Consider the following 14,187-nt stretch of genomic DNA (forward strand, 5'->3'; position numbering starts at 1 on the left):
GAAAGGTATTTTCTCATTAATACTTGTACTGTCAGGTTCTGTGAAGTCATATTTCAAAACATTCCTACTCTGTCTGGTCTGTACCTTTTTTATTGCCATATATGAGTCGCTCTTCAGATGGAGAGTCCAGAAAAAAAGGAAGTGAACGATGAAGAAAAAGGTGAGTGAGACAAAAAAAATAAAGATATTTAACTTGGCAGTGGTAATAAAGAAGGAATGGAGAAGAAATGTGAAAAAAATAAAATGGAAAACTGCAACACTTAAAAATGCATTCATCAAACAAGAAGTGGAATTGTTGAGTATATTTTAAAATTTGATGATAAACAAGTGGAAACTTGAAAGCCAACAGTTAAAAAAAATCCATTCACATAGAAAGATAAAGCGTAGACAGTACCTAGGTGGCATAAGAGATGCATCAAGCAAAGAAATTGTTAAAGGAGACAGAAGAATAAAATAATTCAAATTAGGAAACTGCAACTACTGTACTACAGACAGGGCATATGCAATCATTTGACGACCAACTATTCTTGCAAACATAAATCCTAACACCTCAGAATACCACCTAATCCTGCTCTACAACTGCTTTGTGTAATTGCTTTATGTTCAATTTAGCAGGATTACCTGAATAAAAAACAGAAATTGACTGTTTGAGACTTTTTTAAAGTTTTCACATTTCTGACAACAATCTAAATGACAGCAAAGTTCAAGGGGCTCCGAACCAATGCATTCCAAAGTAAAACACACAGCTGCTTAGCACAACACCACCCTGCTATCCAATTTGAACACAGGAGTTATCAAACGTGTATCTAATATCTTTATAAATGATCCTTTAATGTTCCTCAAAGGCTGCTGAAATCTCCCTTCCTCCTCCTCCACCAACAAAGAATTCACAAGATCAGTTCTGTTGTTAGATAAAATGAAGCAAGTCTGAGAAACTTTTAAGTGTGACATTAAGTGCTGCTGTAAAAAAACCAACAAAGCGTGATACACTAGGTCTTCATGTTAATTTTGCTTCTTAATCATCATGCTACAAACACCTCCTTAACCTACTGTATCACAGTTTGAGACAGAAAGATGTTATAATTCAGTACACAAATACAAATTATATAAGGTACAAATGTATATATACAGGTTGTCCTTTAACTTTTATGCTTTAAACTCAAACACCAAGATAAACTTGCATTTCATACTTTATGTATACTACTTTGCCATAAAAAAATATTGTATCTGACTTTCACCTACATCAACTCTTTATTGAAAAGCAATCATTAAGAAATTTAGTGTCTTATAATAAATTTATTCTATATATTAGCAAGGTAAGTTAGTATGTTTCAAATCTTAAGTGCCAAGAAATTCTGAGCATTTTCCACAAAAAGTTTGTTTTAAATAGAAATCAGATAGGAATATTTGCAAAGGTTGCCATTACTGCTTCTTGATCACAAACACAAACACAGTTCCCTTCTCTAGCTCCCCAAAGTATCATTATCTAAAGAAAAATTTGAAGGCAATTTTCTTCAAACTCCAGGCAATATTACACCAGTCTAAGTTAACTACTGTTCATATGGTATTACCATTAAGAAGATTTATATATCTTAAAGTAATAATCCCTACCGTCAAATTGATCTTCGCCCTCTGTCATCAGTTCATCATCAGAGCAAATGCTCAAAACATTCACCAACATTTCTGTTACTGTATAGGAAAAAATAAACTTTAATTCATTCCGTGTAGAATTTAAAATATTTTCATGCACACAAGATACAGCAAGTCACCAACAGTGAATGAACTTCCCTCATCATAGCCATTGCTCAGTAACGTGGTTTCAAAAACAGTGTTTGTCTTGGTGTGCGCTGTCACAGAATCTAAAAGGCTCAGAAAAATAAGCAGCTAAAAATTACACAAGCTAACAATCAAAGAACATAGCAGAGCTTCCTCTCCTGTCTTACAAGGAGTTCTTCTTGTAAAATAGTAGTTTTACATTAGGATAAGTATTTGAACTAGTTTTTATGCAAACATTAGTTAAATTTGAAAAATGTTCACTGCTCAAATTCAGGTCTGAATTGAGAAAACTATTCCATTCTTGGCACCTGCAGGCATGTAGCAGAAGCACTCAAGCAGGAAAATATTAGAATATAAATGTGGTGCAAACTACATTTCTTTTCAAACTCCCTCTAAAAATATCAACATAGTGGATACCAGCTTTTTGAGACAAGTTTGTGTATTTTCTTCTCCAGGAATCCTCCTTATGCTGCCACTCAATCTTTCCCACACATATCAGACTCTTTCTTAAAACAGTCAAACATTTCCTCACCACAGAGTGTTCAGAAACCTATCCAGAAGTACAGTTGGGTTGTTAAAAACCCTGTAAATTGCTGCCTACATTTATTCATTACTAATTCATATTAACTCATACAATTCATTACTAATTCATACAATCCCTGTATTATCTGCTCTGGTGATATTCTTAATTCTTGGGAAAGAGTTACTCCCTACAGTAATGAAAAGAACAAAAAAAACCCCAACCAAATTATGATGATTTTCATCTGTTCAATGCAGACCAGACAATATTGACACTGAATCCTTCATCATAAATGGACATGTGTATTAGTCCAAAGGCAAGGCAAACTACAGGACATGACTCCAGCAGTCTGAAGCAGACAGCAGGTCGATGAGACACTCAAGTACTGTTAAATACACTGCTGGATGTCACTACCAGCATCACAACAAAATCAAAATACACAGTATATCCCTTTGCTGTTGAAAATATTATCTACTGCATTATCAGGCAAGAGAGATACAAACAAAATCTCCTTTCAAATGTCAGGTCCCTTCAGTTAAATATTAAAAAATTGTTGAGTGGGTTAACCACAGTACAAAGTGCCCAAATTATTTGCATTAAACTGCTTACTAAAGACAACAGAAAGCTAGAATTCTATGTTTACACGACTGTAAATATATAACTACAAGAATACTTTTCAAAGAAATTTAAAGAGCTCTCCAGATCTCTTTTCATAAAAAGAACAGTTCCTTCATGGAAGGATTTTAAACAGACCCAAATAGCCTCTAACCTCATTGCTTTTCAAGTGAGGACTACTTGGGGCCCCAGTGTCCTAGATTCAGTTATCAACTCTAGAGGGAAAAAAAAAAAAAAAGGAGGATCTGTGCTAAATTATCTTTTTTACAAGAAAAAATTATAACTGAAAAAGTTATCCTTAATGAAGGTCAATCTGTTATATCTATAAAGGAAAGTTAAAATTTTATATGCAGATATGCACCCTCAATGGAAATCATAATTTCTGTTAGCACCTTTGCTATACTAGATGTAGTTCTAACTACCTTGACTGAAACAGGTGAAGAAAACGACACAATAATAATAATGTAATTAATCTCTTTTTGATAAATATATTTAAAAAAATTAAAATCTTCTCAACATCAATCTGGGAGAAATAGGAAAGATATTAGTTAATGTGTAACATCTGCTTACCTTTTTCTCCAACAAATGGCAAAGACCATGTGAAAACGTCCATAAAATTTGGTAGCCAGTAAGGATGAGGAGAACAATTGAACTGACGAATATTCATCACATTGTTTTCATATTTTAATACAGCAGCTAAAATAAAATTCAGACATTTTGAAAAGAATGTTTAAAACTTGTGAGTACCACAAATGTAAAGTCACAGTCTTGTTTTAGCTCTATTTATATCATAGACTAAATAATCGCAGATATACTCCATTCTCTTTCTTTCGAGTATTTACAGGACAGATTTCTAATGGAAAGCTTTGGATTTTTACTGCACATGTTGCAGTTTAAGGCACTCTTACATGGCAATATAGTTCTGTACTATCCTACTATAGGTCTATAATGAACAAAGATTTTTACAGGTCTTGAAAAGGTATAACTCCAGCAACTTCAACAAAACCCTAACTCAGAACAGCAGTATATCCAGTATATGCAGATTCAAGTTTTATTCTTCATATGTGTCTTCCCACATTGTAAGTCTGGAGTAAAACCATAGACATCTAGAAGATGAGGGAGAAGGGGAAGCACAAAGAAATATGAGAGAAAACCAGAAGCATTCTAAAGCTAAATAAACACTGATTGCATTTTTCCATACTTTCACTTGCATTACACTGGGAATGATGTGAAAAAGGATTCTATGAACACAGTATCCATAGAGATAGTGAAAAAACCTAAATAGCCATTTGAAGCTATTTTTACTTCCCCTTTACTTTGCAATCAGTGCAAGTAACAACAGCTCATCTTTTCCTGTATGCAGTTGTTCACCCTACAGAAATGGTATGGGCTGGGGGGTGGTTCTTTGAAGGTGGGTGGAAGAAAATGCAATGTATTTAAGAAAAAAAAAGGTCTTGGTTTCAAAGGAATGCTATTTTAATATTTGGAGATCATTCATTCATCACATACTTGAAATGCCTTACTTTAATATCATACTTTAATTTCAGCAGGCTTTATTTTTAATTTCTGTTCTTGAATTTTTTTCTCATCTATGACTAACACTAGTTCACAGCTAAGCTCTTCTCTGTAATTCTGATGTTCTCCACACTATTAAACATGCTTCTCCTGTTCAACTTTATCTTAGCAGAGGATGGACAAAAATGAATTCCTTGTTTTATACCTCCTTAATAATATTTCCAGTGGTTATCAGTATTTTGATCCCTACTTGCTCTTCCTTGATTTCCCATACAGGACCATTATGAGAATTATCATCACAATTAAGACTCTCAGGTGCCACAATACATAACACAAACCACCTTATGCACAGGCTTCTGATCAATGCTTCCTCCCTTCCCTGCTTAGTTCACCAACTAAAGACAACTAGAGGAATGAAAACTCATAGCACTGGAAAACTTTGTCTGACTGGAAAACACCAGATGATACATTCATAAGAACTAAATAGCAAAATAGTGGATAATAACTAAATAGCAACAACTTTCACAAAGGAAATATTGGCCCCAACTTGTGCTTCAAGGTACTCCTACAAGAGATTGTCATTTATGGTACATGCTCTTCTTCATAATATAACTTTCATTAATACATTTTTTTGTCCTTTAATTTCTTACCTGGCAAAAAGTTGTTGATATAAGATTATCTAGTTAGACAATTTTATTATTAAAAGCACTTATTAATAACAAGTTCTTACCTTTATTATTGTAGACATCCAGGTAATTAGGTGCTGAAAAAATTGTTATTAATGATGGGAACCCTGTAGTTTGACTTTTCCTGTACATTCTATAACTGCAAAACCAAACAGATTATTTTACATCTTACAGCAAATAAGCAATTAATTTTTATTTTACACTGTGGATAATTCCTTGAAAGACACAAAGTACTTACCCTGCATCTTGTGCTTCATGTGCTCTAATGATTGACAACAAATTATTATTTTGCAAAAATTCACAAACTGCTGGATAGCTGTGAAATGAAAACAATTATGAGTAAAAGAAATTCTCTTAAATTAAACAGCAAGAATCAGTACTAAAACACCCAACGAGATCATAGCATACTCTCACCTATAAAAGTATGAGCATCCTCTGACTGTATTGTGACTGAAATGCTCTTGTGAGTTTTCATTTCCAAAATCTTCTGACGGATCTGACCACAATAAGTCACACATTGGTCCAAATGCTGGAGGCTCTTTGAATCTATCTAACTGTTTAACAAAAGGCAACAGCACAAAGACTCTTTGAATATTAAATCAGTAAGTTTTACACATTTGTTAAACTACATATCCATCAATACCAAGCATTTTAGAATAAATCCCAACCATATCAAAGAGAAGTAGTTTCTGTATATTTTTTTCTCTCCTCCTCATGAAATAAGGCAGAGGCATGCCAAAAGAACCAAACCTGTTAAGAGCAATAAGATTTATTAGTTGTAAAAAGAAGGGAGATAAATTCCAGACTGATGGATATGTGTAATACAGGTCAAGTTACAGACAAGGAACAAAATGGTCCTTTTTCATGCACATGCCACATCTACCAATCTGGAGACACTACCAGGAATTAGCAAAGAGAAACAGTACAGAAAACAGGAATTATGAAAGAAAAGCATGAATAATTAGCACCGACTAGAAGAGACTAAATATATATTACCAAATGAAATCAAAAAAAATAACACCAAAAGAAAAACAAACCACCCTGGAACACCCGTCTCCATAATGGACTGTTTAACAATGCAATGAAGATGTGACTAAGCTCAGCTGTCTTAGATTTCTTTCATACAAGCTTTATTTTTCAGCTCTAATGGGCCATAAGCATTTTGGGAGATGTCTGTGTTTTCTCTTGCTGTTTCTTTACTGATTTGCACTTGAAACACCTGTTTTAGCAGCCTGCAACTTTCCTAGTAACCACAGTCAAAAGGGGCAGAAGTAAGGAGGACAGTGCATTTGTTAACGTAAAAGGAAAATACCCTGCTTAAGCACGTAACAGGCAATCAATCTCTCATGTCCCAGAAATGAAATTAGATATCCCAGATTCAATGTAAAGTTGATTTGATCTTTATGTAGCTGGAGTTTGTTCACAAGATGATTTTATCCAAGAAATGTAGGAACGGTTCTTTGATGGACAGTGCATTTATCTCACTTCACTTCCCATACCAAAGAAGATGACTTTGATGGTACTAGAGAACACTTAACTCTTCATGACAGGTTCGAAGGAAGGTTTGGTGAGCACCTGGTGAATTTGAGTCTAACGGTCCATAGGAATCCATTCAAATATGGAACCAGCAGTAGTGCCAAGCTCTCTCATGCCCTGGAAAATCAGAGCTCCCGAGGCTGCCACCTGTAACATAAGTGGAGAGGTCCAGATCTTTACAAATTCCTGCCAGATAATGGTAAGGCAGGTATTAACTGAAGTTGTTGTCGGAATTTATTCAATATTAAAAATATGTGGTTTAACATTTCCCACACTGGATGATAAACCCGGTATGGAGTATTTCTTCCAGATTGAAGAAGTCAGTCCATCAACTTCTGCAAGTACCTGAATTTCTGTAGATTAAACCATCAAGTTTCTAAACCTCCAGCAATAAATTTGGGTCCAGAAGCTAAGAGAAGCATTCATACAAGGAAGTTTCAACTGTTTGCCGATGGATGTTTCCTGCAATACAGAAGGCTGAAAGTCTAGAAAACATTTCTAAGATTTTGTCTTTAGTTGGTCTTCAAGGATTTTCCTTATGACTTTGGCCAAATGTATAGAGACATTATAAATAATAAGCTTTGGCTGCAATTAATGTGCCTCTCTCCCAAATACTTTCCCATAGCTTTGAAACAATAACGCAGCCATTTCTTGAAGTAAGGTCAGTGTGTAAAAAATAAATATACTTACATACACACCAAATCACTGTCTCCTTCACTAGAGAGTCTACCATGGTTCTCAAGACATCTCAAAATTTAAGGAAATGTCACTGCAAGCTACTCAACCCAGATTGCACATATCAAATCAGAATAATCAACTTAAGGGGTTTTTATATATTGGCACAGCAAGAAAGTTAACAAAGGACATGAGTCAATTCAAAACACTTGTTACTAATTAATATTTCTGAATGTTCTTCGACTACGGTAAAACAATCCCAGTACAAATAAGGTTAATGTATTTCTAAATATGATTAAGGTAACAAAGAAAGACAATTTTATTCAAGAATAAGAATCAATACACCTGGTATTAAAACACAAATAGGTAATATATTATTTAATATACTGTGAGATATTTAAATTTAAATTAATTTATAGCTATTATGCAGTCAGGGCTACTAAACTGAGGTACATTATACCTCCACATGTACGTTCAAATTGAGGAGTACCAAAACCTCAGAGATAGATTAAGGTACAGCAAATTGAAACAATTTTACTTTTGAGGCAAAAGATGTTCACAGAAGTTTCACATACAGACATCAGTTTTAATTAATCTGTCCTTATTTTCCTGTGAATTATCACATCGTAAAGCCTGAAGAACAATGTGAAAGCCAGTGAAGTGTGGCTGTCATCTGATGTATTACTAAACAAAAGGAGATTTCAGCAGACCACAGAAAGGAAGCAAGGTATTATAAAGACTGATTCCCAGTAGCACCCCCATATATTTCAAGGCAATTTGCTGACCAAGTCTTAGTATCACCACGAGCTAAACAAAAGAATGACTGTCTGTTGTAAATGAGGAAGAAAATTCTTTGTTTCTCTTCTTCAGAGTCACCATAATCTTATCTGGACACTTCCCTCTTTGTGAAATACTAAGCTTGAAAATCAAAATCCTGGAATTTTGTTTGTTGGCAGTGTAAATGAAATCAATGGAACAGCATCTGTAAGATGATGGACGTGTCTGAAAGAGACACTATTTACCAAAACAATTAGAATATTTGTCTAAGGGACATTCAGAGAATAAAAATCAGATTACTGCAAGTTTCACAAACTTCCATTTTCCCCAAAATAAGAAGCACCTGCAGCAACCTTTCTGGTCAGGATTCACTGTCAGGGCAAGTATGATAGTTGTCCTATTCTGGAAGTAAGTTTATAACAGCAAAAATAATAATTTAATTTGTATGGTTTTATCACCATCCCGAAAGTCAGTAATACTGACAAAAGACTTCATCCAGAAGAAACTGCACCTGCACAGAATTTTTCTTTTTTTCTTAGGTGATTCCTATACTGTTTATAGAGCTGTGATTTCCCTTCTTATGCCAGGTGACTATGCCTACACATGCTTGCAGTGATCTCTCCTTAATAAGAACTTCTGCTAATAAACCAAAAGGCTTGTCTTGACTGTTTAAAGAAGTAATTTCAACACCACACTTGTACCAAAAGTATCTATTTTCCTAGATATAAAAGGAGCATTTCATGTCACCTATTTAAGTACATTTAGAACATCAGTGCATGCCAAGCTCTAATGCAGCTATTGAAGTTGCTGTCAGCCCATGAATAGTGCCTTTTCCAAGTTACCAGATGATTCTTTAAAAAACAAAAAAGGCCCAAGGAACAGTTCTAATAACACTGCCTTACATTTATAAACATGTTTTTTATCAGAATAAAATAAAATGCAGATTTTCATGTATATATATATAAAACCATACAAGCTTATGTTTCATCCCAATGCAACCTTGAATGTTATAGAAGCACATATGAAAGTACAGGCCAGATGACTTGACACTTTGAAACAAGACCAGCTGCAAGACTGAGACTAACAGAAAAATGAATCACAATCCTGTCATGACAGCAGCTTTCCAAAATGCTTTTCCAGAATATATTTGCTTTACACTACTTTCCAAAAAGCCTTGACCATGCTTCCTTTCATCTGTAATGTGAGAACTGTTGAGACATTGTCAGAATGGCACCATTTAGTTGCTTTGCTCTCTTACTTCTCTTTCTCTGCACAATGCACATGGATTTCTGTACACATCAGTATTTGCTCCAACAATGCCATGTGCCTCAGTACATTTTCCCATTTACACCACTGATCTTGTAAATATGCTTCCTCTCTGTTTCTACCATTTTATTCTCCCCTCACATCACTCTGCTTGGCAGTGTAGTATCTGTAGTGAAATAAACTGACATTCCAGCCTTTGAAATGGTCCCATCAGTACAAAAAAACTCAAGTGAACAAAATACGGTAAATTCAGAAATGAGATTCAACTGGATAGCCTATAACTCTGAGGAGAGGGAGAGGTAAAAAAGAAAAATGGAGCACAAGTAAAGGAGAAAATGCTAAGAAAACAAGAAATACAATACATGAAGATAAAAGGACAAAATGGGTAGTCAATATTTATATATTATAGAAACAAATTAGGAACATACTTTTACCTTCTCTCTGACATTTACATGTTTTTTTATAATAGGCCTCCACGTACCTTCTTCCATATGTGGATAAACAACTTTTTTTCTTCCATCCTTACCTATAATCCCAAAGCTTTCTTATAACCATCTATTTATGTTTTAAGCTGAATTCAACTACATTTCAGCTGTTACTAATCATAGTAGGAATGGTTTTGATTTCCAAATGCAGCAGTCAAGATGTCAGCTAAGTTAATTAAAATAAACCAAAAAGGAGTATGTAAAAAGGAAAGCAACTGAGTTTGAAAATTCCCATCTGATGAAGTCTTCACCTGACATCAGCAGTCCATCCACATTATTAGAAACAGATATCTCATCACAATCCTCTTCTCTTTAAATTGCACATCACTGCTTAGTGTTTCCATTGTATAAGTTTAAAAACTTGCTTTCATTTGTCTTACTGGTAGAATATTTACCACAGTGAGAAGTACTCTACAACTGTTACTCAAATGTCTACCAAATTTGCCATTTTAAATAGAAATCTGAATTTCTATTAAATACTGCCATGTCTCACTCTGTCAAAACTAAATCCACATGATTAGGACAATAAAAAAAAATTCAAAGAAATTTGAGAATAACTGAAATATGATGGTTGATATAGCAAACAATTTTAAGACCACAATTAACTTCTACAACTTTTCTCCTGAAAGCCATGAAAACACTAGCTCTTATCTAGAAAGAAATACTAAGTAAGCATTATCTTGATTGGATATAAAGCTCTTTATACACACTACCAGTCTCAGGAAACTATATGGTGTTTTCGAGGGAGTTTTTTTGTGTGTGTTTTGTAACAGTCCCAGCTGTTCCAATGAGGTCTACTAATGGAAAATGCACTAATAATCCATGAGTTTTTAATTATGATACTGCCTAGCCTACATTTCAGTTCTTGATTCACACTTCCACAAGAGACAAGAACAGAAAACAATATACTGACAACTTCAAAAAGATGATTTTGTATAGCATCATATAAATATCTCTATTTCCACTTATTTCCAAATACACAAAATACTCACTCTCCTAATGTCATCTAGTGTATTAATTTCTGGTGAAAGTCCACCATGAACACAAAGAAACTGTTGATTTAAGAGAGCAGCAAGAGGGAGACAATCAAAAGCTTCCATACAAGCATCATAGACTCTTTCAGAGTACTTTATTTTACCTGCAGGAAAGAAAATAGAAATCATGAAAAAATCCATAATAGATGGATGAAGTCAACTGGTGGATCATAATTGTAAGAGCAAATATCAAAGTGAATGCTTAAAAAACCCTAAACCAATGAGTATTCTGGGGTTTAAATGAACATTTCCAAACACCACAAAAGCAAGCACATTTCTAAGACATATTCTCTTCCAGAACAATTATCTTTTTTCATTTCTTCTTCTGTTATCTCAACAGTGGAGAAACTATTTTTGTTTAAAAAAAAAAAAAAACCAAATTATTTTTTTATTATTTTTATACAGTTACACAGCACACATCAGTGTAAAACACTACTGAGAAGTTTGCAAATTCTCATTTAGAGTGAGAAGCTAAGAACTAATTACAGATTACATCATTTTTACCTACATCAAAGAAGGTTTTACCAGGCCAAATGATCCATTTATCACTGGATCAATATTTACACAAGCCTTCAAATGGTGAGGCAGCTGACATCACCAGAAGAGTTATCTTACCAGTATAGCTGAAAATCAATTCCCCAAATGGAAAAATGACTTGGCAGTAGGGTTTTTCTGCTAGCTTCACAATGCTGCTCAGCAAGTTACTCTGCACTCCTGATTATAGACAAGAGAGCAAAACAACCTTCCTCTCTTCAGGATTTTAAAATCAAGATTGATATATCAAAATTTACTCCATAACGTATTTTTACAGGCACCTGTCTTCTTGCACTCCAATGCCACACTAAACTGCAAGCACTTCTATAGAAGTCAATGGGGCCTCCAAATGTTTGTAAGACATTCATTAAACTAAGAAACAAACATGTCTTAAGCACAATGACAGACTGTAGATCAGCAGGTTGAAAGTAAGCTAATTTTACATTCTTAGACAGTACTTACATTCTTGCTTAAAGGTAAAATACTCTGTTAGGTGTCTGCATTCATGGTTGCCTCTCAAAAGAAATAATGTGCTTGGGTAGAGAATTTTCAGGACCCATAAGTACAGCACACACTGTCAAAAAAAAAAAAAAGGGATCCAGTAAAATACACTAGTTTATAAGAAATTTAAAAATTATTACTGAGAAACACTGAGTAAGGACGGTAACAGCTTCAAAAGCAGGTACAGCTTAATGTGCCATTTTAAAATACAGCACTACTGCCCCAAGTCCAGTTCTGGACACGAGTTATGCAGACTGGTTATTACTTTTCTTAATAATAGCCACACAGAATGCTGAAAAAATATGGATACTCAATAATAAAATAAAGTCAGCAGAATTAAACTGCAAAACACTTTCATCTAGACAAATACTGTATGTGTTTGTGCCTAAAATCCAATTTTATAATATGACTCTGAACACTGGCATAAGAAGAAAGCAGACATTTATTAATAGAGACTGAAAAAAAAACCTGACAAAATCATTTATATTAAAGTTAGCTGTGTCATTTGGAGATCAATCCTAAACTAAGAATGGACATACACTGGGAAAACTGGTTGCTTTCTCAGTGTACAAGCAGCAAACTCAAATAATTACAGTAAGTTTCCATATATCATTGTTACTTCAACATCAGCAGTGAACAGAGTTGAAGACAGAGCAACAGAACATGCATAATTATTTCAGTTTACAGTCTTGTTACCACCCAACAGTTCTGAATACCCAAAATATACTTCCTAAATTTCAAATCTAATTCGTGTATTTTTAACTGAGCACAGAAATCTCAAAACCCCAGAAGTTCTGGACTCCATCGAAGTCACCTGCAAGTCATTATTAGTGTTGCTCTTAATCAATACACGTACCCTGCAGCTATCATTCTTCAAAGTTATTTTGCACAGAAGAGCAGAGTATATGAACAAAAAAAGAAAACAAATCAATACTTTAAAAAACCACCACAAACATTGAGAAATACATCAAAGACTTTTATTGTGAAGTTTAGCTAAAGTAATTACTGAATTTTTATCTTCTTAGTAAAAACATGCAAAATAGTAATTTTGCTAATGATAACACTTGCTTTCCAATGTTTCTGTAACTCTAAAACATCCTTGCAAAGTCCCCAGACTCTTTAAAAGCGTTTCCCAGCAGAAAGCATAATCAAAACAACTGCCTATCATCAAATGAATACATTAATCACTTTGGCAAATTCTACAGTTGTGAACTGTTTTAGTTAAGTCAGGTTGCATGAAAAATCCATGGAAGCTGCCAAACTTGAAAACATTTAATAGAAAAGTGGCAAAATAGTGCCTTCCTTTCAGTGAATGGATACTAAATTTGATTAAATTGCTGAGATTTACATGTTCTCAAGTATGTTACCTATTAAGTACAAAACCAAATTATTTGTTTTATCTTTCCTGTACTGGCACATTTATTTTTTGTTATCAAAATACAGACAGACTAATGTTAACATTCTTTATGTCCTGTTACTTCCAGCACAGAAAAGAAGAATTTGCACACACTTTTGTGAAGGAGTCCAGCTTGATCCCTGCAGTTTGTTATAAACAGTCACAGTCAGTAGCATGTACTTATCTTTCCTATTTGAAGTGATAACATTTTTAAATTAGAATGCATTACTACTAAAATATCAATGCAATTAAATGTTTAAGGACAGATAGATTAAGAATTTATTAATGAAAAATCAAATTTCACTGTTCCTACATTTTTTTAAAATGTCACCTTTTTGTGAAAAGTCAAGTATTTTATCAAAAGTATATTACCTTTCCAATCACTAAGAAAGATTTTACAGTAACCATATATGAAAACTCATGGAGGTCAACTTAAAATTCCTAAATGTTAATTAAGACAAAAACTTCAGTAGGAAAAAAAAATTTAAGGTTAAAATGGGGAACAAATGGCTGATTTTCATGTACTACCTTTTAATTTGTCAACAAGACCACAAAGTATAGTCCCATCTTGATGCATCTGCAGCAGTTCTATTTCATTCAGACAGTCTGCATGTACTTCATAGGATCATACATGGGTTTAGGTTGGGAAAGACCTTTGAGATCATCAAGTGCAACAGCCACTCAGAACAGAAGAGAGCGAATTATCTCAATGGAAGACAAGCTTTTTAAGAACCCTAGAGTTGTTTTCAAGAATCTATTTAGCATATCTTTACATATTCTGCAAGTATATTTAATGTGACAAATACGGTGTTACTCCTGGGGATGGTCCTGTGCTGGGCTAAGAGTTGGACTCAATGATCCTTGTGGGTCC

At 34.0% G+C, this 14,187-nt stretch overlaps 1 protein-coding gene across 10 annotated transcripts in view; it reads right to left on the reverse strand.

The window, feature by feature from the left end:
* PPP3CB (protein phosphatase 3 catalytic subunit beta) overlaps positions 1 to 14,187 on the reverse strand; it is a 53,267-nt gene that overhangs the window by 24,799 nt on the left and 14,281 nt on the right. For 6 of the 10 annotated variants that reach the window (XR_003536931.1, XR_003536930.1, XM_027700254.1 and 3 more), the window contains exons 4-11: positions 11,882 to 11,993; positions 10,844 to 10,989; positions 5,527 to 5,666; positions 5,351 to 5,428; positions 5,157 to 5,251; positions 3,482 to 3,607; positions 1,612 to 1,689; positions 85 to 111 (exon numbers count right to left, since the gene is read on the reverse strand). Coding sequence is in view for 8 of the 10 variants with exons in the window: in XM_027700254.1 (XP_027556055.1) it covers positions 85 to 111; positions 1,612 to 1,689; positions 3,482 to 3,607; positions 5,157 to 5,251; positions 5,351 to 5,428; positions 5,527 to 5,666; positions 10,844 to 10,989; positions 11,882 to 11,993 (802 nt within the window). In the remaining 2 variants the exon portion in view is untranslated. The remainder of the gene's footprint in view (positions 1 to 84; positions 112 to 1,611; positions 1,690 to 3,481; positions 3,608 to 5,156; positions 5,252 to 5,350; positions 5,429 to 5,526; positions 5,667 to 10,843; positions 10,990 to 11,881; positions 11,994 to 14,187) is intronic. The other 4 variants (XM_027700252.1, XM_027700248.1, XM_027700251.1 and 1 more) reach the window with 1 other exon arrangement.

Source organism: Neopelma chrysocephalum, unplaced genomic scaffold (assembly GCF_003984885.1).
Source record: "Neopelma chrysocephalum unplaced genomic scaffold, ASM398488v2 Primary Assembly neopelma1_143, whole genome shotgun sequence".
NCBI lineage: Eukaryota > Metazoa > Chordata > Aves > Passeriformes > Pipridae > Neopelma > Neopelma chrysocephalum.